The 27,259-nt window shown below is 50.7% G+C and overlaps 9 protein-coding genes across 9 annotated transcripts; 4 read left to right on the top strand and 5 right to left on the bottom strand.

Moving 5' to 3' along the window:
• Window positions 1-59: 59 nt before the first annotated feature.
• H6S33_002555 (uncharacterized protein) lies at window positions 60-852 on the top strand (the record flags this gene model as incomplete). The annotated part of the gene is made up of 3 exons (XM_044833904.1): window positions 60-111; window positions 174-422; window positions 521-852. The coding sequence occupies 3 exons, from the start codon at window positions 60-62 to the stop codon at window positions 850-852; spliced, it is 633 nt and encodes a 210-aa protein (XP_044692716.1).
• Window positions 853-1,961: 1,109 nt separating this feature from the next.
• H6S33_002554 (uncharacterized protein) lies at window positions 1,962-2,968 on the bottom strand (the record flags this gene model as incomplete). Its single annotated transcript, XM_044833903.1, has 3 exons — window positions 1,962-2,219; window positions 2,278-2,535; window positions 2,690-2,968. The coding sequence occupies 3 exons, from the start codon at window positions 2,966-2,968 to the stop codon at window positions 1,962-1,964; spliced, it is 795 nt and encodes a 264-aa protein (XP_044692715.1).
• Window positions 2,969-10,956: 7,988 nt separating this feature from the next.
• On the bottom strand, window positions 10,957-11,995 carry H6S33_002553 (uncharacterized protein; the record flags this gene model as incomplete). The annotated part of the gene is made up of 2 exons (XM_044833902.1): window positions 10,957-11,145; window positions 11,225-11,995. The coding sequence occupies 2 exons, from the start codon at window positions 11,993-11,995 to the stop codon at window positions 10,957-10,959; spliced, it is 960 nt and encodes a 319-aa protein (XP_044692714.1).
• An 856-nt stretch (window positions 11,996-12,851) lies between these two features.
• Window positions 12,852-14,397, top strand: H6S33_002552 (uncharacterized protein; the record flags this gene model as incomplete). Its single annotated transcript, XM_044833901.1, has 3 exons — window positions 12,852-12,957; window positions 13,188-13,746; window positions 13,830-14,397. The coding sequence occupies 3 exons, from the start codon at window positions 12,852-12,854 to the stop codon at window positions 14,395-14,397; spliced, it is 1,233 nt and encodes a 410-aa protein (XP_044692713.1).
• A 3,296-nt stretch (window positions 14,398-17,693) lies between these two features.
• On the bottom strand, window positions 17,694-19,142 carry H6S33_002551 (uncharacterized protein; the record flags this gene model as incomplete). The annotated part of the gene is made up of 2 exons (XM_044833900.1): window positions 17,694-18,880; window positions 18,953-19,142. The coding sequence occupies 2 exons, from the start codon at window positions 19,140-19,142 to the stop codon at window positions 17,694-17,696; spliced, it is 1,377 nt and encodes a 458-aa protein (XP_044692712.1).
• A 654-nt stretch (window positions 19,143-19,796) lies between these two features.
• H6S33_002550 (uncharacterized protein) lies at window positions 19,797-20,624 on the top strand (the record flags this gene model as incomplete). Its single annotated transcript, XM_044833899.1, has 1 exon — window positions 19,797-20,624. The coding sequence occupies one exon, from the start codon at window positions 19,797-19,799 to the stop codon at window positions 20,622-20,624; it is 828 nt and encodes a 275-aa protein (XP_044692711.1).
• Window positions 20,625-22,761: 2,137 nt separating this feature from the next.
• H6S33_002549 (uncharacterized protein) lies at window positions 22,762-23,470 on the top strand (the record flags this gene model as incomplete). The annotated part of the gene is made up of 4 exons (XM_044833898.1): window positions 22,762-22,764; window positions 22,822-23,148; window positions 23,236-23,406; window positions 23,462-23,470. 4 exons carry the CDS (start codon window positions 22,762-22,764, stop codon window positions 23,468-23,470), a joined length of 510 nt encoding a protein of 169 aa, XP_044692710.1.
• A 504-nt stretch (window positions 23,471-23,974) lies between these two features.
• On the bottom strand, window positions 23,975-25,370 carry H6S33_002548 (uncharacterized protein; the record flags this gene model as incomplete). Its single annotated transcript, XM_044833896.1, has 3 exons — window positions 23,975-24,277; window positions 24,326-24,795; window positions 24,863-25,370. The coding sequence occupies 3 exons, from the start codon at window positions 25,368-25,370 to the stop codon at window positions 23,975-23,977; spliced, it is 1,281 nt and encodes a 426-aa protein (XP_044692709.1).
• Window positions 25,371-26,077: 707 nt separating this feature from the next.
• Window positions 26,078-26,936, bottom strand: H6S33_002547 (uncharacterized protein; the record flags this gene model as incomplete). The annotated part of the gene is made up of 4 exons (XM_044833895.1): window positions 26,078-26,107; window positions 26,176-26,262; window positions 26,455-26,850; window positions 26,922-26,936. 4 exons carry the CDS (start codon window positions 26,934-26,936, stop codon window positions 26,078-26,080), a joined length of 528 nt encoding a protein of 175 aa, XP_044692708.1.
• Between the last annotated feature and the right edge of the window lie 323 nt (window positions 26,937-27,259).

Below are 27,259 nucleotides of genomic sequence, written 5' to 3'. Positions count from 1 at the left end.
TGCCTCACACTTCACGAAATTTTCCACACCCATAGCATCACCATCAGAGTAGCAAGACCATGGCTAACTATCTCGCTTCAATCTTCGGTACCGAGCAGGACAAGGTTAACTGTACGTTACATCTTTATCCCTTCCTCTGCCCCCCTTCGCTCGTATAACTAACTTTACACAAGGCTCCTTTTACTACAAAATCGGCGCCTGCCGTCATGGCGACCGCTGTTCCCGAAAACACGTCAAGCCCTCATATTCGCAAACAATTCTCCTCCCAAACCTCTACCAGAATCCGGCATTCGATCCCAAAAACAAGATGAACCCCAGTCAGCTGCAGAACCACTTCGACGCCTTTTACGAGGACTTCTTCTGCGAAATGTGCAAGTACGGCGAGGTAGAGGAGGTCGTCGTGTGCGATAACAATAACGATCGTATGTATTTATGCTTTCTCCTTTTAGCGTACGCCGAGAGGTTGCTAGGGCCTGATTTACAGGCACATGAAGCTAACTGGGTGCGTAACGCACTATAGACCTGATCGGTAATGTTTATGCTCGCTTCAAATATGAGGAAGACGCGCAGTCGGCTTGCGACGCGCTAAATGCGAGATGGTACGCGGCGCGTCCTATCTATTGTGAACTATCGCCTGTTACGGATTTCAGGGAGGCCTGTTGTCGGTTAAACAGCGGAGAAGGCTGTGTAAGAGGAGGATTCTGTAATTTCATCCACAGGAAAGAACCAAGCAAGGACTTGGAGAGAGAATTGGAGCTAGGGATGAAGAAATGGCTGAGGGCCAGAGGAAGGGACAAGAGGAGTGTCAGCAGGAGCGTTTCGCCGGCTGAGGGAAGGCGCAGACGGGAGTAAAAGACCGGTGGGTGTTTTCTCCGACGATGGGTTTTGAAACGGTTTCTTCTTTTCTGTTCATTTTACGTACCAAAATTACTGCTAAACTGCTGTACAATTAGTTTTGTTAAAGGATTTACAATAGCTAATATCTACGATGATACCATGATGCAGTTTCAGGCAATCGATCGTATCTGGCACAAGAAATGGTTACGACGTGATAGTATGGTGGGTACTCGTCTGAATGTTGACAGACTGTACTGAATTAGAGAAAGAGCAGAGGTGGCAACGATATTCGTATCAATAATACTGTTTATCCTTAAACTTGGTGTAAAACTCCTCGGGTTTTGCATGGAACTGGGATGGGTTTCTGTTAGGAAATGAAATCCAAGTTTTCTGGACAAACTATCCTGTGGTAAGCTCTATATCGAGAAAATTTCTTGAGTTTCATTCTTGCCTTTGATCCAATAACTCGTGTTCTTGGAGCTAGTATGGCTGAAGAAAAACAGTACCAAGAACTAGTGTTCAGCCCTAAAGGTTTTAATACTCGAGATTGTAGATTTCATATACTATACCGAGTACCGATAGTACTTCCACCCTATTGACATTATATTCATAGTACAAAGAGATACGGCATTAACTTAGCTTGAGAACGAAAGATAATACCCAGTTTTTTTGGGTTCACGAGATTTGGGCCGAGTGATACCCTGTGCTCGAAAGAATGCCGAAGCGTGAAATATTATCATGATACCTTCCGCTTATGCTAACAAATTAAGGTCTATAAAGGCACTCCTAAATCTACTAAAACTAACATCCCTAGGGGTAACAGCAGAGATGGAACATAAAAATGATCCAATATCTTCAGCCAGTCCCGAGCTACAGCTACAAGTAAACTGAATGGCAGTCCTAAAAACATTATTTTCGAATACAGACGCCTCCTTTCAAACCCCAAAGTAACTGTCGCCATATCGGTAAGATGGGGGCGTAGAAACACCCTTGTTTTCAAAAATCACATGGCACGTTGGACGGGATCATTGAACGGGAATCCGCATCATTAATTAGAATTGGAGAAGAAACAAAGAACCCTTTTAACATTTTTTTAATATCCCTAACCCGGAAAAAACAACCGCTTAATACCTCTCCTTCCTCCTCAAGTCGTCGGAGAACTCCTCCAGAGGACTTCTCAACAACTTGGTCTCCTTCCACAAGTTAGGAGTGAGGAAAGCGTATGTGTTACCGACGGCAGCGAAGGTAGCCTTAAGGGTGTTCTCAAGGGTCTTGGTGGAACCAGAGGAGGCGGTGTAAACATCCTGGACACCAGCAAGCTGGAGGAGACGCTTGACGGCGGGAGAAGCGACCAAACCAGTACCACGGGGAGCAGGGATCAACTATTTAGTGTTTTAGCGTCACAGATCACGTCGGACGTTTTAAGATCTTATAGCTTACCCTGACAGTGACGGAACCACACTTTCCAGACTCCTTAGCAGCAAGGGAGTGGGGCTCTCCGAGAGATGAACCCCAGTATCCACGACGGATGGGGAGGACGGAGAGCTTGGCAATGATGATAGCGGCACGGATGGCAGTTGCGACTTCCTTGGAGGTCTTGATTCCGAGACCGACGTGGCCCTCGGAGTCACCGATGACAACAATGGCCTTGAAACGGGTACGCTGACCGGCACGGGTCTGCTTCTGGACGGGTTTGATCTGGAAAATGGTATAATGTTAGTGGTTGGTCCTTTCCCATGTCCCAAAAAAGAAAACCAGTTTTCATTTCCCAGCGCTCCTCTGTTTAGAGCTCCCCGCGCCCAATCCTCCAAAACCAATTGAATCCAAACATCGGAAAGGAATTCAAGCATACCTTCATGACCTCATCCTTCAACTTGGGCAAGAAGAAGTCGACAATCTGGTACTCCTTGATGGGGAGAGAGTGGAGGTAGATCTCCTCCATGCTCTTTATTTTTCCGAGCTTGACCAAACGTCCAAGCTTGGTGACCGGCTGCCATTCCTTCTCTTCATTCTTAGCACCTCTGCGGGGTCCACGGCGTCCACCACGGCCACGGCCACGGTCACCACCGCGGTCACCACCGCGAGCTCCGAATCCACCACCACGTCCTCCTTGGGCAGCAGCGTCAGCCATATTTCCTGGTTGTTAGGTTTTTGGTGTTAGGGCTTGTTGAGGGAAGTTTGGATCGAGCGGGCTGTCCGTTGGCGATTCGTCGTGATACTTTACTTGGTGTTGAGGGGGATTATTTTTGCTGGGTGTAGAGTGTCGTGAATTTGTGTGGGCTTGGCATGTGGGGCTCCATATGTCATTAGGGCTAGGGCGCAAGTCACAATGGAGATAAGAGATTATCTGATAATTCGTACCAGATAAGATAACAACACCCCGATTAAGAAAATGTTAATATTTGTTTCTCACATATGTTTAATATTCTTTTTTTTTTTGTTTAATTCATTAATTGTATACATATGTTTAATAGCTCTAGATACCCTCCAAGTAAGTTCTTCTAAGACCTACAGCTGTATGTCTGTTACTTTGTCCCACTCAACGGCTCTCTGGAACTTCGTGCGCCTTAAAGAATTGCTACAGCATAGGTGTCTTCATGTTATATAGTTCATTACCATTAGAAGAGACGTCCATTGTTGTAGGAATACCATAGTGTAGACATTGTTTACGCCGAAGCCCCCAGATTTTTCTGGGTAAGGATTCGAGTGTATTTATAGGTGCCTGTTTTGTGTCATGGCACTATGTAGGATTAGGCGAGAGAGTTGGACACCTTGGTGGAGCCACAGCTTCCGTACTTCTTCCCCAACCACCGTTTAGTCTTCTACCTAAACTTTCAACCTTTGATAAACTAGAATTTACAGCCAAAGCAGCAAGCACCACATCACACAACCGCCGAAATATGAGAGGGCTAGAGGCTCATAAGTATCTACTCAACGACACCTGTAGGTCCAAACCACATGATCTATACGAAGTTTGGCCGGAAATCTAACTCAAATATCTTCTAGTACTCCGAAATTTCGCCTGGTACTTGCTCGCGGAAATCAATTATTGGTCCTCTTGAATCTCGAACATGAGAGGCAAGGATATATATTGACAGCAAATTGTATCTTTGTGATTCTCGGGTATACAAGACTAGAATACAAAGGTAACAAACCTCTGGCATTACGAACGATCTTCAGAAGAATCAAACTACATATAGTCATATAGTTTTGCGGGAACTTCCTACCATGGCTCAACGGACCGGTTGCTGGCCTGTATTGCACGTTGCTTTAAAGCAAAGCTTAGATTCTTACAAGTAACGCCTACTGCAGATTTCAATGATTTCATAAGTTCTCAGGATATCGTTCTTAATTTTGATACCCTCAACATACAAAAAAATTGCCAAACCCACAGAGCAAAATCCTCCCATCCCACCTTGAAGCACAAACCAACTGCCACTTAACTCCATACCGTAAGAACAGCAAAGCCCTCAAAGCATCCTGCCCGAGTTTGAGGGCCGCCTCTAGCTCGCCTTCGGAGGGTACTCGCTACCGGTCGGCTTCTCGCAGGTGCACCATTCCTCCTTCGGGATCGAGTCCATGACGCTGGGGATGTGGCTGCCGCAGCCCCACCAGCTCTTCTTGCCTGTAGAGTCTTATCAGTATCATGGACACACACCAAGAAGCTAGGTTAAGATCAAGTACTCACCACAGGCATTGCAGTTTGCGGGTTTACACATGATGATAGTGGTAATAATGCGGGGTTGATGTTTTGAAAAGAAATGCGGGATGAAACGCAGTATTTATGCTCTCTAGAAGGGATTACTAAGGCTACAAGAGTTCCCCGCGGATTGTTCGGCGTTCTGTGTTTCCATGCAGGGGTTCACGTGAAGTCGCCGTCTTATCGATAAGCTTGGTCTGGTCGCCGGATCACCAAGAATTTAGTGTGCATGTTAGGGTCCAGGCAAGTCGGTGCGTGTGCCAAGATATTTACCTCGACTGTAGGCACTCCAACTACTCTAGAGTACCGTCAAAGTTCATAGAACCACAAGCCTTATTCAGTCATTACTTGATCTCGGATCTATGCTTCTGAACATAAAGCCCTTGACTGCCTTATTAAAGCTATAAACTAACCTTTGAAAACAAGCTTATCATGCATGAGAAGAGGACCGGCCAATTCTAATAGGCCGAAGGTCTTAATTAATTTCCAGTTAAGTCACAAACAGGACTCAAATACCTTGGTGATCAATACATTTAAAGACCCTGGGCGTCAGGGGTTTAAGTTATAAATGACCGAATACCATGAGGGGATTTCGCTTTATTTAAAAGTTATAACCAGGAGATTATCCCTTGGCCCTAGGCACAAGTCAACCACAGTTCAGAAGATGGTCTCGAAGTTTCCATTATTCACCACAAAGCTCAACTCGACTGGTGATTTGGGGTAGCTTTGTTCAGGGCCAACTCTTCTTCGAGTTGTGCTTCATTCACTGGCTCACCCATTCAAACATTTTTATTAATAATTTATCAGAGTTCTGTTCATCCGGTACTCGTCGGTCCAGATACTCGTTGGGTCCTTCGCCACCTGGGTCTAATTACGACCGACCACTTAATAGATTGCGCACATTGTGTTATCTCGGACAAAATTTGCCAACTTCTGGAACCTAACAACTGCGCAACATGTGTGGAATGGAGACAGCCATTGAAGCATACTGTACTACCATAGCTCTGGAGAGGAAAAAAAGTGCCATAATGTCCATGAGCGCACCACTCCACAGTGGCATGTATATGCATACAAACCAGTGTTCCTCCGATCCTGTCGTGGCCGGAGTGTATCGTAACTGCTAATGCCACTCCTGAACTACTCGCGGTTGGGTTCTAGGCTACGGTCGACTGTACCAAGCCAGCTATAGATCGTTCAAAAACTAGGGCGGACTATTTGGACTGCATTGGGCTGCAGTCGTCCAGCTAAGACAGCCTGACGTCAATCATTTGGACGGACTGAACTGACTGGACGGACTGGACGGGCTATGGACCGCATACATGTACTAGCCAGTGTATAATAACGGAGTTCTTATTGTTATCTGTATGAATCCAAAGTATCTTGTTTTGTATTCCTACGCTACCACTGTCAATGAAATTAGTATTTCCGTGATTATTATAACCAAAAAAGGAAGAGCTCCACTGAGCCCTATCAATATGAATGAAGATGAAGATTCCATGAGTCCTTGTTGTCCATCCAGTCCGTCCAAAAGTTTGGCGTCGTCGGATTGGCTTGGCTAGAAAAAGTTGAAGTTCCACACGTGCAGTTATAAGTAACAGTTCAGAATCAGTCATAGTCGGTCCGCAGTCGGACTGTAGTCCGCTGCAGAGGACGGCAGTCCACCACACCATGATTTCAGTGGTCCAGTCCGGTCCAGGACTGGTCTGCGGGCGAATTTGGAGCTTCAATCTCAGCTAGCTGGTGTAATATGAGGAATAAGACCAACACCCCTTCCCTCTCGCGGCTGCACTTCTCGACTCCGCCAATCCTACAATCCGGAAAAGGCACCTCTTTCTTTCTTTCACGAGCCTCCAAGCTCTAAGACGGGTTTTGGAATATAGATCTTCGCTTCATCTCTCCCTTGAACCACATCGTCGACGACGGTATCGGGAGTTAGCTCTAGCTAGGCCGTTACTTCTTCGCGCATGTGTATCATATCTCTAGTGTTTATTATAAGCTGCGTAGTATTGGTGTGTTCATGACCACTGGAGCCTGCAAGTACCTAGTCAACAATGTCTGAAAAACTTCCGCTGGTTATATTATCATGGCTGGGGAGCTTAATCCATGCTAAGGTTTGTTGATCATGGCAAGTTCAAGTTGTTAAACGTTTTATTGTGTAGTTTGGACGTTGTTTTCAATTATGTATCTTTACCATCACCCCAGCATATTGTCATTTCAGGTTACGTAGCAGTGGCGCATGTGTTGGTGCATGCCCTCGAAAGGAAACAAGTACGACAGCGAGGCCGGGGTTCGATTCCCGCTACAAAGTAAATAAATCCACCTTTTTATTTTTTTCTTACCCTCTACCCTTTTTTTTTTACCTCCGGCTTTTGAAGCGTCGAATTAAAGAGTGAACCAGAACAAGCTTATACCGCCAAATTACTAGAATACGTAGATGAGACAATACGAACAAACAATCTTAAAACAAAGCTCCACGAACTAACGAAAGCGTAAACAAGAATACTCCAGCTACTTAATGTGAAAAGACGTATGTACAGTCTTGAGGATCACAGACTCGGTGACTTTCGTCCCGGATTCACCTCACTCACACCTTGGAGAAAATGGTGGTACGTAGTAAGTAGGAGGGAAATCAGGAGGGAAAAGGACCTTAGGCAGGGGATTATTTTTTTCCTTTCTCAATTGAATTTAAAGTCAGTATCTACGAACAGGATACATCAGGCAGAATTTAGGCCCGTTTTATGAGTTCTTTAACACTCTGCCGGAGACGAGAAACTACCGAAAGAGAAGAAAACTCGAGCTCTCCTGTGCCTCCCAGACAGCCTGTATACGTATAAGAAAAGGTATCTCGTAATTGTACTTCTTTCAGAGTTAAATGCATTCTTGAAGATACCTCTACATTGGTCATACCCCGCCTGGTGTTGTAGTGTGGTATTTTCGTATCTCTTTGGTGGTTTTCGTAACTGGCCCTCCCAGTGAGATCTATAGTAAATATACCGGGTTCCTTTTTACAAAACAACTTAGAGACTCAACCCCCCCCCGGGGGGGGGCCTCTCTACTGGCTCCTCTCCTTCTTTTAAAACACCCATCATGGGTCAGACTTGGGAGACCTACGTTCCCCCTGTCCCGGATTAAGTCATTACTCGTGCCTATTCCTAATATATATGTGGCCCTGAGACTAATATAATCAAGTAGCTGTTTTTAAGACGATAAACTCGCTCTGGTGCGGTCTACGAGATCGAGTTGCCTCATACCTCGACGCAGTTTGGGGCAACGCGGGGCAGACCCCCTTTGGGAGAGGATTCCAATCAATACTCCCTCTTCTCGTCCTCCCTCGAAGTGGCTCGTTGGACCACACTGGCTTGTTCACCACACCATGTCTTGGAACTATAAATATCTAACGCCGAATACCAGCACTAAACAGTCAGAGGCTTTTGAGGAACATGAGAAAGGCTACTAACGGTGAGGAAAAGCAACTTCCTCGACTTCCTTTGCCTTTTAGGCATCTAAGAAAATTTGCTGTGTGATAATGATTACTGAACTGCTAAGGTAGGTTAGAAAAAGGCAAAAGATACACCTTTTTCCAGTGTGAATTTACCTGCATTCACTAACACTCAGGGAGTATTCGGGTTTGGGTGCTGTTCTAGTATCGAGGGATCTCTGCTATAAATAAACTAAGAAGTATATGGTCACCTCTATATAATCTAAGCAGTAGAGATGAGTAGAGCTAGCATAATCTAACATAATTATGTCATATATTCGCATAACTTAAAGCCCCTTGAGGCAGATATCTCCAGGTAAGGCCTCGAGTGATGATGGCTCTTGGGCTTAACTTATAAGCTCTTTTTGACTACTGGTAGTTAGAGATGTAAAATGGAAGACAATCTGTCCCTGCACCCCGCCCAATAGAGGCACTGTAGTCTGGTGGCGATAAGTTACTTCATGGCCTGGCGTGAGCTGCCTCAATAGGCCCGCCTTAGCTAATGAAACTGCAGCTTACTATTATATTCAAGCTCACGGGCCTCTTGGTTTGTAGATATATCTGCCTACCAAGAGAGCTCCACATTCACGTCCAGAAGGTTGTTCCTTAATATGATAAAACCTTCCAGTTCCCTTAGACGGTGTTGATCGAAACATCCATGAAGCCGAACGAAGTTGTGGCTTTGCTTCTCGACAGTGCTGGAATTGTGTGAGGTCCAACTTTCTCGAAAGATTATTATGTATCGCCTTAAATGGCGTCATAGTCCATACTGCCACCTAATAGTAGGTTCGAAATCGAGTCTAGCTACAGCTGCAGCTACTCCAAGGATATACTTTTAAGTATTTTCGTCCTGAGTTGTCTTTCTCTCCTCTAGCGACAGCTACAGGGGGGATGTTGAAGGCGCTCATAGCTCAAGAGAAGAAGAGCTATCCACCGCTCTGATATATAGTGGCAGTTTGTTCTCATGTGGTTTGGTCAAACAAGAACCTAAAGTTATGAGGATTATTACAGGGGTTTATTCGTATATGTAGGCCCTGTAATTAGTTTAATCCAGGTTGAGTTTGAGGCTTCATGCTGATAAAGAAACGGTAATCCCGACAAGGGTAGTAGACAGTCGGCGGTATAAGAGGCCTTCGATCAATCTCCCGGGCTTCAACTAAGGTACTAGTATGTGATGTTAGGCTGCATCGTTAGATCAGTTTGCGCTAGATGAGCATGAAGAAGGTAGAGTTGATAAGCATGCAAATCAACACTATACAGCATCTTGTTAGAGGCTTCGCAGCGCTGTAGCCTTGATAATTTAGTATCCCAACAGGGTTCCGTGGCTGTAATCGTCTCTTGTATGGTCTTCTCACCAGTGACAGCTGTCGCCCCGGCAAAATGCACTGAATCCAGCTTTTGCCTCTTCCCCACTAGGTGGCTTTATATCTCTAATTAGCTCCAAAGCTGCTGCCTTCTTAAACATGTTAATCTCCCCACCGGGCTTCCCTTCAAGTCCGCTCCAACATAGGACAGACCATCATGCACTGAGCAGACGTCGACTAGCACAACAGGGTCATGCTGAAAGTTCTTCATCCAGGTGCTGAAGTTTGGCTAGCTACTACTGTAGCCGAGTCTGAATCATTACCTTGAAGCGTGCTTAAGACTCGAATAGCTGACCCCGATGAAGGAAAGAAGGGTAGGGCAGGTTGAGCACTGCAATCTGACAACTGCTCCATTCCGAGTTTTGTGGAGCAGCATGTTCGATGCTATGGTTGTAGAGGGAGATGATCTGATGTTGGACCTCGTTGATGTCAACCATCGCCCAACCCCGCCAGAGAGCTCAAGAAGTCGATAGCTAAAGATGATTTTCACGAGTCCGCTAAAATGTGGTTGTAGTCACGTCTTAGGGAAGAAGGGCTAGTTGTCTGATCAGAAGGAATTCGAAAGGGGGATCCGGGAGCGTGCGTACCTACATGTAGCTACAACTAGCCATAAGTACTCGTACGATCGTTCCCACCTACCGCAGGAAGTCACCACCACCGACACCCGTGCCTCCCGAGGATAATCTCCAGACCAAACAAGCAACCATCCAGCGAGCTACATGTAGCTAGAACTTCTCTCGAAGGTCTGTTGATAAACCCAATGAGATAGATAAAGAATACCTGCGACGTTGAAGAGAGCACAGGTGCCAAATACCCGTCCAGTCACCTCTCGGCGTTTTATCTGGCTAAGCTGAGATAAACGGTGTGAGCCTACTTGTATGCTTTCCACCCGGGCCCGCAGTTGAGAATGCCAAGGAGTGCGAGTGACCGCCCGTGATGAGTGCGTCATGCGGTATCACTCGATGATTACTTACTTACTAGCGAACCGCGTACCGACACCCATCCCCAAGCTGGAGAGCTACGAGCTACCTCTGGATGAAGTAGCTGGTGCTGGCGCGTCGGAAATAAGATGAGTGTTGCGGATCTTCAGTGTAGAATGAAGTGGGGGTGGGAGTAATGATCGTGACGGAACTAAAGTTGCTGCCGGTACTTGGTGCTCAACCGCATACCTCCCACCCACCCATACGCTCATCGGCACGATGGTCACAAGCTTCAACTACAACAACAAGCCCTCTAAGAGTTACTTGTATGAATGCAACACAGACGCAGGAAAGCCTAATATTCAGTGGGGCCACCGGAACCAAGCACTAACCACCGAAACACAAGAACAATAAACAACCCATCACTCGCTGCAAAAATACACTCCAACACATGTATAAGTACTATTTACACCTACGTCCGAGCCACAAAAAAAGATACAAAAAAAAGAGTATATAAAGAGTACACCACACACTCTTTCCTCTTCCTCTTCTTTTCACAAACCACAACAAAAAACACAAATAAAGACAACACGAACACAAGAGCAAAAACACACAAACACACAAAACACAAAAAGCTAAAAAGGGAGAAGAAAAAAACTACACATTAACATTCACAAAATCGTCTCTCGGCTGTATCTTTGCATGCTTGAAATACTTCATGCCGACCCAGGCCACCACGACCCACACCCACGCCATGACACACGTCAAGATGATGAGCGCCGGATAATACCCATCGATGGGAAAGGCGCCCTCGTACTGCTCCTGCTGGCCCTTCGCAAACGGGCTCTACCACACCGTACACACGCCCCGTCAGTCACAGCTCCCCAAAAACACACAAAAAACCACATCAAAGGAATAAACTCACCCCCGGCACATCCCACGCCCACTCCCACACGCCCAACACGCTCCCCATGCCCACCACAAACACGACCCACGTCGCCCCCAGCACCACCCACCCCCAATACGCCGTATCCGCCGCACTATCCATCTCTTCCTGCCTCGTCCTCGCCATCACAACAACCACGCTCCCCGACCTGCCCCTCACCGGATACGCCCTCTGCGCCATCCTCCCACCGCCCCCGCCAACACCAAACCCGCCCTCGCTGTCGTCGGCACTATCATACACCGCACTCACCTTCTTCGCCGCCGTGGCCGCAGTGGCCAACTTCAGCCCCGGCGACGCGCTCCGCCGACTCGCCAGACTCCCACCACCACCGCCCCCACCGCCGCCACCCCCCATACTCGCGGGCGGCGGCTGCAGCAGCGGCGCCCCCCCGCCAAGCACCACCCCGTTCCCCGGCCGCAGCAGCGCCGTCTTCCGTAGGCTTCTCCCGCGGCGGCGCTGCTTCCGCGCCGCGGTTGTCGCCGTGCTCTGCATCATGGGGGGCGGCGGCGGCGGCGGCGGCGGGGGCGGCGGGGGCGCAGCAAAGAGCGTGCGCTCGGGACTACCGCTGGAGGAGGAGGACGAGGACGAGGACGAGGAGGAGTCAGTGCCGATTGTGAAGCCGCGGCGGCGGAGGCGCGGGGGCGTGGAGCGTTTTGGTAGCGGAGGCGGATGGGGGTGCGGGTTGCGGGTGGGGGTAGGGTTGGGGGGGCCGGCGACAGGGCCGCTGCTGGGTGCGGTCGGTGGGTTCATGCATCAGCGCACATGGCACGGGGGGGGGGGGTGCCAATTGGTGTTTGGAGCTGTTGGGGGCTCGGTGGTGAGCTTTCGGGGGTGCTGGTGGATTGGAAGTAGTGGCGCGCGTGGCCCCTAGATATATATATGTGTGTGCTGGGAGACGAGTTGTTTCTGACCTGCGCTGGACGTGTTCGTGGGAATTGGCGGTGAGATGCGTAGGTGTGAGGATTCCAGGTTTGTTGTGGTGTTGGAGACTTGGTGGGAAGTAGACGGTGCCGGGTTACACAGAGGAGGAGGCACGGGAAAGGAGTGCCGCTAGCCTGTTTGGGTGCGAGTGGCAGCCACGGGGAGGTGGGCGCCACGGTGGTGTCAGCCACAGTCATGTGCTCACGCGGGGTTGGGTGACGTCGTGGGAGCGGGTGGGTTCCGTCTGATTTCTGCGGTGGGAGCTGGAATTAATTGCTTTTGTAGTCGGGCAACACAGAATAGAGTTTGTTATGGCGGATGAGACTATCTACAGTAGCTAAACTATGCACATATAGATCATAGAACAAAGTAATAACCCATTCCAGAGACATAAGACCACCCAGATGTGCATCTACTCAACCCCACCCCCCAAAGCTTTCTTCCTTTCCCTTCTCCAAAGTCTCCAAAGTCTCCCACTTGCGCTCCTCCCCACCCGCAGCTGTGTCACCACCGCCGCTATCACTCGCTCCCAATCCCTGCCACTGTGCCTTATCCCAGACCACAATCATAACGGACTAACGAAGCTATATCACGAACTCAACCCACAACCAAACCAGGCCCCCCAGACACATCTACAGCCATAGGTTCCTACCTGTCCCTCCCAGATCCTCCCACAGCAGCCGATATGCAGAGCTCCGGCGTCCCATATCAGAACTGGCTGCGTGCGCGCGGTGCCATGGCAATAGGCGCTCCCCCGGTCGATTTCACGACGCTGGGCATGTTCATCATTGGTATGTATTATATCTGCCTTTTTCCTTTTGGAGTCTGTGGTGTATTGTATTGTATTGTATTGTATTGTATTGTACAGCTTGAGCTGCTTTGTACCTCTATATGCCTGCTGTTTCTGCTCTACTTCCTACCTGCCATACAAGCTTAATATTGGCAGAGGCATAATAGCAAGACCCAATCCACCCCCGCCAGGAAACCCAAGACTAAACCCCACTAACCCCAGAACACACAGACGAGATCCACTCCGGGCCCCCCAACGCCCGCACCGTCGTCCGCGATGCCGTCGGCGGCGCCGGCACCTACGGTACTCTCCTCCGCCCCGCCCCCTCCCCCGCTCCCCTGCTCCTCCCCCCACTAACACACCCAGGCATCATCGGCGCCCGCCTCTTCTCCCCTCCCCCGCACTCCCACAAAATCGGCTGGATCGTCGACGCCGGGCGCGACTTCCCCCCCGCAATCCGCGCGCAGCTCAAGGCGCTCGACACAAACCTGATCCTGCGCGAGACGCACGACCGCCTGACCACGCGCGGCTGGAACAGCTACGGGGCCAACGACCACCGCGAGTTCCGCTACCTGACGCCCAAGAAGCGCCTCGAGGCCGACGACCTCATCGCCGCGCGCCTCGTCGTCGCAAAGACAATCCACTTCATCTGCAGCCCCGTGCGCGCGCAGATGGTGGCCTACGAGCTGTGCGGCCTCCTCGACGACTGTCGCCCGGGCGCGGGGGCGGCGACGAGATTCATCTGGGAGCCCGTGCCGGACCTGTGTACGCCCGAGCACAGGCTCGATATGTGCGCCCCCCAGCCCCACCCCCACCCCCAACCCCAACCCCCCACTACTACTTGGTGTGGCTGACACAGTGAGGGCGGAATAGGTACAAGACGCTCAAGCTCGTGCACGTCGTCTCGCCCAACCACGCCGAGCTCGCCGGCTTCTACGGCATCGACGACCCCGCCGACAACTCGTCGCGCGCCACCATCGAGGCGCTCACCGCCAAGCTCGTCACGGCCGGCATCGGCCCGCACCACACGGGCGCCGCCATCGTGCGCTGCGGCAAGATGGGGTGTCTTGTGGCCTCGCACGGGCGCGAGCCTGTCTGGCTGCCTGCCTACTACAGCACCGACGACAGCGAGGGCAACGGGGGCCCGAACCATGAGAAGGTTGTGGACCCGACGGGCGGCGGGAACACGTTTATTGGCGGCGTGGCCATCGGGCTGGTGAGGTATCCGGGGAACTTTGTGATGGCGGCGGCGATGGGCGCGGTGGCGGCGAGCTTTGCGATTGAGCAGATTGGGATTCCGGTGTTGGAGAAGGCGGAGGGCGGCAGGGGGGAGAGGTGGAATGGCGTGGAGGTGGGGAAGAGGTTTGAGGAGTATCGGGGGAGGGTGGAGGCGATGGGGGTGGTGCTGGAGACGTGGGATGGGATGGGGGCGCCGGTGTGATGGGGTTTTTTTTTCTGTCCTTTTCTCCCTTCTTCTTTTTTCTTTGGCGGTTTGTAGGATGCTGCGGTATGTCCTATCGTCCTGCTGTTCAGCTCGGATTCCTTCTTCTTCTTATTGTTATTCTATGACTTCTTCTTCTTCTTGTTCTTCCTTTCCTCCTCTTCCTTCTTTCTTTTGTCTTGATGGGGGCATAGATGGTTCTTCTCTGCGGGCGTATTCTTCCTCTTCCTCTTCCTTCTTCTTCATACTCCATCTCCCCCCCCCCCCCCCCTCTCCTCCAGTGGCCGTTCTTGCCACCGTGGTAACCGCTGCGGCAGTCAGTGTAGTAGCAATAACAATAATCAGATCTTTGCGCAGTGAGTGCGTTTTTGGATCTTGGTGTGTTGGAGTGTAGGTGCAAACGCGGAGTAGTAGAGTTATCCGATCACGAATTATCACTCGCGCTCTCTCTCCCTCTCTCCCCTTCCACCCTACCACCAGCCGGCACAGACCGCACCGTATCCCGGGAAGCGCTGGCCAGGTTTTTTTTGACAACCCAATCTCGTCATTGCTCCGATTTCTCATGCCCAGGGTAAGCTTAATTTTGGGACGGTGAGATAACTGGGCAGTGCTCTTGAGAGTCCTGGTTGGCAGAGAGGAGAGTAGCGCCCGGTAGCCATAACGGGGCTGGCTGGCGGGGTTAAGGGGGGGGGGGGGGGTGATGCTGTAGTTCCCCCCTCCGGATCCCTATCATGGATCTATACGGCCTCTCCCCCCATCGTAGTTCGTCTTCCGCGAAGGAAAAGAAGGAGTCTCGAGTGAGTAGGAGGACTTGTATTCGGTAGCTAAAGAGGAAGGGAGGAAGGGAGGAAGGGAGAAGGGTGCACTGGCCGACGTCAAAGAAGTGGAGTGGGGACACATTCAACATACATGTTCTAGCTACATAGACAATCTTGTTTTCAGAGATGATCTTTGTGAACAATCGGGAACTTTATTGTATGGACTTGATGAGTAAAAGAAAAATTGTAAGCTTGTTCTGGTTCACTCTTTAATTCAACGCTTTAAAAGCTAGAGGTAAAAAAAAAAGGGGGGCGGAGGGGAAGAAAAAAACAAAAAGGTGGATTTATTTACTCCGTAGTGGGAGTCGAATCCCGGCCTCGCTGTCGTACTTGTTTCCTTTCGAGGGCATGCACCAACACATACGCCACTTATGCGACGTGAAGTGAAATAACAATGTGCTGTGATTGATGATAAGTTGGGTTTCTCTCCAGGTGTCTTCACCTCGTCTGGGACGTAATATCTCGAGACCTGTGGGATGACAAGAAAAGACGACAGGAGGTAAGGCGAGGCTTCCAGCCTCGAGACAACTCGAAGTCTTGAGATCTTTTTGACCTTTTCCTCTCACATAAATACACCTCCCAATCCCGGTTTCCCACCCAAAATAAAGAAAACCTAGACCATTTATTTAGATTAATTACATATCGTATCATTGTAGAGCTTTTCCAGCCCTAAAGTAATATGACGAAAAACCTCGAGACTTCCCTTTAAAGGATACAAGGCGAGATGAGACTTTTCCAAGTCTTATCTCGTGCCCGTCATAATCTGATTCTTATTCTGGAGCCAATTCGGGAGTTAAATAGAACCTCAATACGAGTGCTAACTGTTACGAGTTTGAACAAGTTGATGGGCTCAACTCTGGGCAATGGCCTGTCTGAGCCATTGACAGGCAAGAAAATACCAAGAGCCTGTGCTAGTCATGATTCTCCGCTATTCTCCACCGTTTCCAAGGAGCTGCTTGCAGTTGCATGCCAATTACAAGCACTTTGATTCTAACCCCAGAGTCCACGAGTATTCATCTCAAACCGTAAGTTAGCCCCGATCGAGGGAGGGAGATACCCAATTGTGTGACAGATATCCCGAAAACACACTCTCGAACTGGCACTGTGGGAGTAGGAACTCTATCCAGTCTCATGAGCCCGCTTACTCTGGCATGCACTGATCCGGTTTGATAATAATAATCTATCACAGCCAGACAAATCATCATTCTCAAACCGTACCAAGCATCCCACGTAAAGCAGGATCGAGACGCAGCAGTTACCTACGTACTCCCGCCTTGGTTACTCTGGCATGCGTTGATGTGGTTCGACAACAACATAGTGATTATCGTAGATATACAACCCACCGGTATACACCAAATCAGCATCAAACCACACCAAGCATCCCGACATAAGGCGGGCTCGAGACAGTGGTTGTCTACCCCCATAATGGACAAAGCTCTCTCTCTCTCTCTCTCTCTGCTAAACACTAGCAGAAGGCTCAGAAGACACTTTCTTAAACTGTTCTGTTTCAGTGTTAGTACATGTGTGCATGTAGTCTCAAAGAAAAATGGAGGAAAGTACGGCAGTGAAGATGGGGATGGAAAGGATGGTGGAGGGGGGAGGATGAGAAGATAGTGGCGGAGAAGGTAATAGAGGTAATATCTAAGGATGGAGGTGAAGGAGATGGAGATGGATGAAAAGAACGAATGTGGAGGAAAGAAGGTAGATAGAGATGGAAGTGAAAGTGGAGGGAGAAGGACGGAAGGGGAGAGACGAAGGCGATGAAAAGAAATGGAAAAAGAGACATGGTTAGCCAGCCGTCGGTGGGGTAGAGCGGAATTGAGCAGCTTGCTGCTCGTAGGGGATGGGTACGAGACTACATGTAATCCCATCCCACATAGTACGCGTCCTCCAACCAGTAAGCTCCTCTAAACCATCCCCCTCTCCCAGTCCTTCCGTTCTCGCAATACACACTAGCAGCTTTACTACCCCAACGTCGCACCCATAGCCCCAAATCACGCTAAACCAAAATTATTGCATTTCGATCATTGACACACACACACTAACCCGACCAAGCTTCAAACATCAACCGACAGCACCACAACTCTAATGGTTACTTATAGCGTGAGTGGGATTATGTACATAAGGCATGGGATAGATACATACATGGGACAGGCACGGTTTCGGTTAGTAGTAGAGATATCATCGCGACCCTATCAAATTAGCCGCCATATTCTAAACTTGGTGGGAGCTAGCTTTTGGATCTAAGCAGTAGCTATATTATCTTAGGTAGGCTACGTAAAGGCATTTAGCTTCACTGTATACTGGACGATCGAAATACATTGTAAAGAGACATATGGATGAGTATTATATTTGATTACTCGTAGAGCTACCTAAACAGAGTACATAGTAAATATATGTAGTCTTCCAATTCCGCCCAAGCCCCAACCCACCAGAAGCTCCACTCCTTTCCCATTACCCCCACTCTTCCCTCCCCCTCTAAACCGCAGAGGCCGCCACCACTCCAACCACGACGCCCACCAGCCCCAGCAGCATCCACGGCCACAGACTCACACCCCGCACCTTCCCAATCCCCTCAAACTCCCCCTCCAGCCTCTCCGCCATCCTCTCCTTCGAGAACTCACTCACCACCCTGCCCCTCCCCTGTCTCCCCATCTCTGCCAGCTCCCCCTCCTCCATCCCAAACAACGCAGTCTTAATAACCTCCACCCACGCCGCCTCCTCCTGCGGCCTTAGCCACCCCGTCACCCCGTCCTCCACCGTCTCCAGCGGCCCCCCGGAGTTCACAGCAAGCACCGGAATACCCGCCAACATCGCCTCCAGCGGGACGATGCCAAAGTGCTCGCGGTCGGGCGTGTACAGTAGCAGGGCCGCCGTCTTGAGGAGGTACGTCTTGAGGCTTGCCGGGATGCTAAGGAGGAAGAGCACGTCTGTCTCCTCGGGAACGCTCAGGGAGCTGATGATATTTTTCGAGGTCGCAGTCTTGAGGCCGAGGGACTCACAGAGGGCCTCCAGCTCGGCGTGGTAGGCGACGTTCTCGACGACGCGGGAGTCGTAGCCGCCGGCGAGGACGAGGCGCGTTGCGGAGCGCTCCTGCGGGGACAGGAGGGCAAAGGAGCGGATGGCGAGGGCGATGTTCTTCTTGCGCTCGAAGCGGTTGATGGAGAGGAGGATGCGGCGGCCGTCGTGCGCGAGCTGCGGGTCGGGCTCGATTGTGCCGCCGGAGCGCGGGCGCGGGGGGGCCGTGTCGACGCATGGGTAGACGACGTGCGGGGTGGTGGCGATGTGCGGGAAGGCGGTGCGGAAGACGGACTTTGTGAAGGCGCTGTTGACGACGATTGTGTGGGCGAGGCCGGTGGTGAGGGCTTCGAGGTAGTCGAAGGGGATGCGGTAGAGGGATTTGATGACGCTGGTGCGCGAGGCGAGGAGGTAGTCGGGGAAGTGGCAGTAGAAGAGGATGCGGGTTGTGGGGCTGAAGAGACGGAGGAAGGGGATGCAGGCGCTGAGCTGGTCGACGAAGATGTAGTCGTAGTTCTGGAGCTCCGAGGTGAGAAGGAGGTGCAGCGTGAGGTGCAGCTGGCGCAGAATGGCGCAGAGGATGCTGAAGCGGCCGAGGATGTTTGGTGGGAAGAGGGAGTTTCCAGCAACACGGACTTTCAGGGTGCCTGTCAAGGGATGGGATAGTTAGAGAGAGCTGTAGAGACATCAAGAGCAATTGGGGACAGGTTTATAGAGACCATTGCGGGCTTCGTCGAAGCAGTGTCGCGGGTCACAGTGGGAGGTGTAGATTGTGACTTCGTGGCCTCTATCCTGGAGACCCACAGCTGCGTCGACGACCAGGCGCTCAGCACCGCCAATTCCGAGGTCTGGGTGGATGAAGAGGATCCTCTTGGGCGACTCTGCAGGCTTTGGCGGGAGCGGGGCCATGGTAATGTTTCGAGTTTCGAGTTTCGAGTTTCGAGTATTGCTTCGGCGTGAGCGTATGGAGTGCAGTGTGCAGTGTGCAGTGTGCAGTGTGCAGAGTGCAGCTCTAGGGGATCTCTGTCTGTCTCTGTCTCTGGCTGTCTCTCTCTGTGTCTGTGTCTGTCTGTGTCTGTCTGTCTCTGTCTGTCTCTGTCTGTCTCTGTCTGTCTCTGTCTGTCTGTGTCTCTCCCTCGCTGCTGTGGACTGGACCGACCTGGCTGACGTTGCGTTCCCGCACGCGCCCTGTCACCGCAAATGCCCAATTACGTAGTTGCAAGAGCTAGCTTTGGCCCGGGGGGGGGGGGGTTTGGCTGCACGTGACTCTGCACCCCTGCACACACCTCGCAGACACGCGCTAGGGCGAGTCGGGCATCTGAGCTCTGGGAAGAGGAAGAGAGCTGCGGAACAGAGCAGAGAGAGAGCAGAGAGAGAGCAAACAGAGAGCAAACAGAGAGCAGAGAGAGAGCAAACAGAGAGCAGAGAGAGAGCAAACAGAGAGCAGAGAGAGAGCAAACAGAGAGCAGAGAGAGAGCAAACAGAGAGCAGAGAGAGAGAGCTGAGCAGATATCTCGACATATCCCGAGTCTTCACACATCCCACAACACAACAAACCCAACCATGGGCGAGCCCTCCGCCGCTGCCACAGCAGCAGCCCCCATACCCCTCGCGGACGAGGACGAGGCCCTCTCGCCGCTCTCGCTCACCATCCGCTTCACAAACGCCCTCCCGGACACACCCCTCTTCGTCCCGTCGGCCGCCACCACCACCGTTTCCGCGCTCAAGCAGCAGCTGCGCGACACCCTCCCGCCCGACCACGCCCGCCGCCGCCTCCGCCTCATCTACGCCGGCAAGGTCCTCCCCGACACCGCCACCCTCGCCTCCCAGATCGCCGCGCCCCGGCCGCCGCCAGCCTCCAGCGGAAAAGGCAAGGAGCGCGCAACCGACGCCGCAGACGACGCCCGCGCCCGCCCCGTCTACATCCACTGCAGCGTCGGCGATGTGCTCACGGACGAGGAGCTGGCGGCCGAGGCTGCAAACGAGAAGATGACGGCACCGGAGCCGGCGGTTGCGCCGCCGCGCACGACCCTGCCGCAGCCGCTGGGGTTCGATCGGTTGCTGTCGGCGGGGTTCTCGGAGGCGGATGTGGCGAGCCTGCGGATGCAGTTTAATCGGTTGCATGGGTACTCGCGCGACGAGGAGGAGAATGCGAGGCTGCTGGAGGATCGGTGGATTGATGAGAGTGCGGGGCAGGGGCAGGAGCTGGCGGATGGGAGCCCCGCGGGGAGCTATGAGGATATGTTTGTGGGCATGGCGATTGGGTTCTTTTGGCCCGTGGCCATATTTCTCATGAGGGAGGAGGGCGTGTTTAGTAAGAGACGGCAGATGGCCGTGGTGGCGGGGCTGTTGGTCAATTTGGCGTTTTCGGTGTTGAGGATTTCGTCGTAGGTACTAGGTTTGGGCGGTTGTATATAGATTTTATGGCTGGTGGGTGTTCTTTGTTTTAATTGTAATTGCATAGATAGCTTGTTCTATACCAAAAGTGTTTTTTGATCGTGCTTTGAATATGCCACCGTCTGTAGAAGACCAGAGTTGGAACACTTGACAGTGCAAATAGTGGTATGTAGTCGATTAGTTGAACGCAATATTTGTTCCAGATCCTGAAACAAAGCTGGGACTCAGCCATTGAGCTTACTACCGCGTAGTAGTCTCTTTGTCTCTAAAAATTCGTTCGGACACAATCTATCACTCGGGCCTGCTCCACTCTTACAACTGGCAAATCCACTAGAAATTTGGGTAAAACAACATCGCATCGGTAGAGAATGGTAAGAATATGCCGCCTTGTCTTCGTATTTCAACGAAGTATGCCTTAACACATGTCATCGCGGTTCTAAAGACCGCAGTAGGTGGAACCAAGACATCCTCCACGAAACCTAACTCTACCAGCTCATAGCCATGTACCCCACTGTCACAGCAAATGTCGCAACAAATAGCCGGAATCAAGCTATTCTACCGGCCCCACAGCTTCAGTATAGACTTCGGTTTCGAAACGGATGCTGCCCGGTTGAGTATAGAATACACAATATATGTGCAGTCACTTCTCGAGGAAGAGCAAGTATTCCGAATCCTTACGTATGCATAGTAGGCGAGTAAAGCATATGCATATCTCCGATATTGTGTATAATCGAAGTTCCAGGTCGCTTCTAGCTCATCTTCGGGCGGGAAGACTAGACAGAAAGCTATCATGAGGCTGCCAGTTCGAGGAGACCTTCACCCCGGCCCCCTTTCCCCCTTTCTCTGAAAAACCCACACTTTTTATTCTGTGGAAACATGAGCCCTGTGGATTGGAGTTCCACTGGTGGGTGATAATGATATTATCCAGAGAGGTTGACAATCATGAATCTCTGTTAGGCTGCATATAATGTTCTGTTGTGTTGTGTTGTGATGTGCTAGTTGTTCAATCACGGGGGGGTGCGGCCCTGTAGGATATAGCACACTAGCCGGCCCTCGATCCGCAACCCTCAGCTTCAACCCTCTTTAAGCTTTCTACATGTAGTTAGTCTATGAAATCCTCCATGTTATTCTACGCACAGCACTCATTACTTGCTGAGTTATTATTCTGCATTTGCTCAAACCCCAATGGTTTATAGGCTATATGAACTAAATTCAACTTACACCTTGTGAATAAGAACATTTGCAATTGAACACCTCTACCAGCGTACTGGCATCAATTTCAAGTTTCCCCGGTTAATTGCAGGTCCCTCTGTCTGTAAAGGTAAGCAAACTTTAACGGTATGAAACCTGAAGCTTGGGTCTTTGTGCAATGACTCGTGAGCCTTACAGAGAGGTGTAACTGGTTGCTAATGATGTTTGGGTTTTTCGGCACAGAGTGTTTGGGAGTATTTGTAGGCATATAGGTACACTTTGCAACTTCTGGCACTATGTTTACGATATATCGTGATTTCTCAGCCATAATTTTTACTATGAGTACATGTGGATCCGCGAATGAAGACTTTGCCCAAGAGAATACATACCATGCTGTTGGCAAAAGGAGTTTCTTCAGTATGCTCAAGACTGCGAACCGGCTTAAGTTCCTAACGGAGAGCTTATCTTACGCCTTGAGCTTAATGCTAGAAATCTTGATAGAAGTTGAGATAGCTTAAGTCAAAGGCCGAGTTCACCTTGACCCGGCTTGTATTTTTATGAAAGCCGGTATGATCCTATGTAGCGATGTTTGACATAGTAAAAGCTACTTGTTTAACATTCTGAGTTCGTATCCAAATGAAGACCTTTGTGAAGGTGATGTCTCGGCCATGAAATCTAAACACATCCGATCTGCACTCAGTACTCACTTATGGCCTTTATTCGCTACCGTTTTGCAGATTCCCATCTTCTGAATCAAAAAGATTTCAAAGTCACCGATTGGGAATGTTACTATTTAGCTTAGCACTCCGCAACTAACTAGTGGGGTACGCGACACATGGATTAGGGTTGCCAAGGCCCCCCCCCCCAACGTCACGCAAAGCTCCGAGTCCTCCTCACCTCGAGCTCACCACGACACCAGCTCACAGCACCAACCCCCACAATGGCATGTTTCCCCCCCTACTCCATCCAAACCACACCCCAACTAACATCTCCACCGTAGTCCCAATCATTACGGCCCTACCTCAAGTGCGTGCGGTCGTCGCTGACCGCAGCAATCACACTCTCCAACTTTGCCTCGCAGACGGCCGAACGCCATAACGTGCCCGAGGTGGAGTCCGGAAAGACCCCGGAGGTCCTGCTGAACCCGCTCACAATCTCCCGTAATGAGAACGAGAGGGTCCTCATTGAGCCCAGTGTCAACTCCATCCGTGTCAGCATCAAGATCAAGCAGGCGGATGAGATTGAGCATATCCTGGTGCACAAGTTCACGAGGTTCCTGACGCAGAGGGCGGAGAACTTCTTTATTCTGAGGAGGAAGCCTGTTAAGGTTTGTTTTGTTGTTTGGATGGAGGGGATAGAGGAGGGGCTCTGCTCTCCCCCCGCATCCAGGGAGACACGGGCTAACGAAGAATAGGGATACGACATCTCCTTCCTGATCACAAACTTCCATACGGAAGCTATGTTGAAGCATAAGCTTGTCGACTTTATCATCCACTTTATGGAGGAGGTCGATAAAGAGATCTCCGAGATGAAGCTCTTCCTCAATGCCAGAGCCCGTTTCGTCGCCGAAGCTTTCTTGACCCCTGTACGACCCCTGGACCCCTCTTCCCCTGCCCCCCGTGCTGACGAGTACAATGCAGTTCGACTAAATAATCTATTTGTGACGGAATCGGTTCATTTCTTTTCTCTACAAACTAGAATGCGTGCGAAGAAAACAAAGCGGGATATTCGGTTTGGTGTAGTTGCCAAGGGAGCTGTGTTGAGTGAAGATAAAAGGATACCAAGAACAGTTTATTTTACCACCGCAAGGACCTTAAAGAGGAATAACAAGAAAAAAAGAGACGCGTGATGCAGATATAATAGATATAAAAACAAACAAATAAAGCGTGCACCGATCGTCCCCCGCGGGTCTATAAAGACCCGCCAACCAAAAAAGAGAGAGCTATTTAAGCTTTCTTTTTGGGAAAAGCCATCACCTCCTACTGAACTATGTAATCCCCTTAAACACCAACGCCATCCATCCATTTTTCGAACCTGAAAAAGAAAAGTAATAAGTAATAAAAAAAAAAAAGGCTACAATATCACCTTGAATGCTCCACACAGATTAGACATTAAATTTAGTGCCTCACCCGCTTTAGTTATCATGGCTGTTCTCATGATTTCTCGGCGTCATCTCGCTCCTTCCCAACAAACATATCCTTGGTCTTTGGCTTCTTCTTGCCCTTACCAAAGTACAACGACTTCAACCTCTGTAGCTTTTTAAGCTTGCTATCGTCCTCCGCGTCTCTTTCTGCGGGGGTTGCAGACCTCTCCTCTCTTTCTTGTGGTGGAGAACTGACGGTACTATAAGTGCTAAGCGCGCTTGATGCAGGCTTGGGATTTTGTTGCAAGACTTGCAGGAGCATTTTCCAGCCTTCTTCCTTCCCTTGAGAGGTGGCATTGATCCATGGGCAGTACTACTCACATCAGCAAACGCTCGCTATCAATTGAGTTCCAAAACATACCTCACGATGCTCTCCAATCACATCCAGTCTGCTAACACTTGCTTCCTCCTCCCCATCATCGGAGTCCACGTCCATGATATCGTCCGCCTTGGCCTTCTTCCTGAACAGCCACAGCCCCAATCGTCTAAAGCACGCTGAACAAGTAACCAAGCTTGGGATCCCCGGGTCTTCGTTCTGCCATCCAAAGAGCGCTAGTATAACCGCCGACTCAAAGATCGGCCCGTTATCCGTGTCCTCGGAAGAGTGTTTGATCGAGCAGATATCGAGCTCAGGGTGCGATAGTGATGGGGGGATCTCATTGCGCACTCGGAGGAGCGAGGTATATCGTTCCGTGAATGCAGGGCGGGAGACAGTAGGGTTGGCAAGCTGAAGGCGATAGATTGTTTCGTCACAGCCGCGCTTCTTCCACAGACAGGAGTCTTCGTGTTCGCTGATGATCATGGTTCCGTAACGTTCGACAATTGCTCTAGCTATCTGGGAATTAGTAGAGCTGTATTATAGCAGGCCAGACTCATATGCAGGCGGGGCTGGACTCACCCGTATCAGGATCTACCTCTTCGTCCACCTCGAGCTTGACTACCATTTCCTTCTTGCACACCGTGCACCTGACCCTATTCTTCTCCGTGCAGACCCATCCTCTCTTTGCCCATACGACCTCATTGACAAGAGCTGGTTTCGCACTCCATTTATCCACGCTATAGCTCCTCAGGCGCTCCAGGAATGCCGCTCTGTCCCATGGCGCATACGCAGGAGTCTGCAATGGCTCGTTAAGGTTGCTATGGGTGTGGCTGTTCTTAAGAGGCGAGCCCACGAGCGCTGAGCTAGCTGATACCGTGCTCTTTACGGATCCCCCGGGGCTGACGGCGCGGATGCTCGGGCGGGAACGGCTCGGGAGCCCGATCTTGCGCTTTTTGTGCGCGTCTGCGAGGTCCGAGGGGGATTCCGGAGGTGGTATGCTCGGTGTTTCTACCGGAGGTGCAGGAGGGGCGGCAGGTGGTGGGCCATTTATGAGGTTGTGTAGCTTGCGCTTCGTGGAGTAAAGCATTTGGGGGTGGGGAAATTGAGGAGTCTACTACTATGAAGGTTGTAAACTGTCGGTTGTGAAACGGAATCGAGGAGTGGGTAGGGTAGGGAGGGATGGGAGATTAAAGGGGAGAGGGCTATATGTGCACGTTATATGGGGCAGGGTGTGGCTATTGTTATTGTTGTTGGAGAATGTTTTGGTTTTGGGGCTGTGGGGAGAGAGAGCTTGTGATTAAAGTGAAGTCATGTTTACTTTCCATGTTTTCTTTTTTCCCTTTTTCCATTTGGCCCATGCAGGTGTCTCTGAAGGAGGCCTTGGCGGTGCGTGCACAGCTGTCTTGGCATTCCAACGACTGAGGGATGGGAGCGTGGAGAGGGAAGACGAGCATGCAATGGGCGGATAGGGGAACGCGTTACAGCTACGAGACATCGTTACATGTATGTGCCTATTCTTCACAGCAAGAGAAGGTAGAACGTGACCGGTTTGACAGCTGCAGGCATACATGTATGTATGTAGCTCCAACTCTGTCTGCCATGTTCTCTGGGAACGTTTCAATAAAGGATGGGCCCCCGCATGCATTGACAGGCCACACTGTTACAATTTAATGCAAATGCACAACTTTAATTCTAAAAAAATCCCCACCTGCCTCTGCTCCTTCCCTTAATCTTATCAACAAACTACGATATAGGGTACTACAAATGATTTTGGGTTTCTGTCGGTTTGGCTGTTTACATGAGAGCAAGGTCTCCGAATTTCTCCTACAGTGGGTGTCAGTGATCAAAAGTCGGGAAATAATATTATTGTAACGCAGGGTGTAAGCTCGTACCCTGTAACCAGGCACCATCCATCGGCCCTTGGAAACCATCTGTTCGGTGCGAGCATCGATGTCGGGGCGAGCCTTGGCAATGTCGTCCTATAGAAATATTTGATCAGCTATGTTCCTGGAGATAGGTCGGAGAGTACAGAAAGGGTGCCATTGAAGATGAATATATCCGAGAGCAGTCGGGTAAAAGGATGTAGCTCCATAGACCGGTTCTTCCCTCGACATTTCCCCTCTTATTCCTTCCATAGCACCCTATCCAATCCCCTGCATCCGTATACATACCACAGTCAAGTCCTCAAATGGCCTGGCCTCCTCAATGTTCTTCAAGGTCTTCTGCAAATCCATAAGCTCCGCATCAACCTTGCCCTTGGTGGCCTGGGCATTCTGGATAGCCTGGGCCTCGAAAGCCTCGATGGTCTTCAACTGCTTGGCGATATCGACGGTGACGGGCTTGAAAGTCTTGTAGGCCCTCTCAATCTCGTCAACGATGGCCTGGTTCTTGAGGATAGCGCGGTAGTGGTTGATATCCAACTCCTGGGGCAGGGCACTGAGAACGACGACCTTGCGGCGGGCCTCCTCGTTACGCTTCTTGAAGGCCTGGAGGGAGGCGACGGTCTGACCCTTTAGGCCGAGGGAGGAGGTGATCTTGGCCCACTCGATCTTGAGGGCGGCGCTTCTCTGCGGGGTGGGGTGTTAGACATTGGGACGGGATTGAGAGGTGAGATTTGATGGTTGGGAGGTCTACTTACTGCGGGAGCAGACATGGTGACGGTGGGGGTGAGAGGAGATGAATTGATACGCGGGGAGGCGGGTATTCGAGGGTGCGGTGATGATTGAAGACTTCTTTCTTGTTACCGGGCGATGATGGAGGTCTGAAAACCACCCGGGATGAAACGAAAAGCAGCAGCCGACTTAGTCAGCACGGCGGTTTCGTGGGGTTCTCGCCGCCAAGGCTTTTTTGGGAGGTTGCCGAAGTGAAATTTCCCCAACGTCAAGCAATTCGGATCGCCGAATATCAAACCAATCCCACGAGATCTAAAACAGCTACGAGGACGGAAGGAAGGACGGAAGGGTTGTCCCCTCAATT

This window comes from Morchella sextelata, assembly GCF_020137385.1.
Source record: "Morchella sextelata strain SCLS chromosome Unknown scls_13, whole genome shotgun sequence".
NCBI classification, from domain to species: domain Eukaryota; kingdom Fungi; phylum Ascomycota; class Pezizomycetes; order Pezizales; family Morchellaceae; genus Morchella; species Morchella sextelata.
Note: the sequence above shows the minus strand (reverse complement) of the source record. Positions and strands in the feature narration are given on the sequence as shown.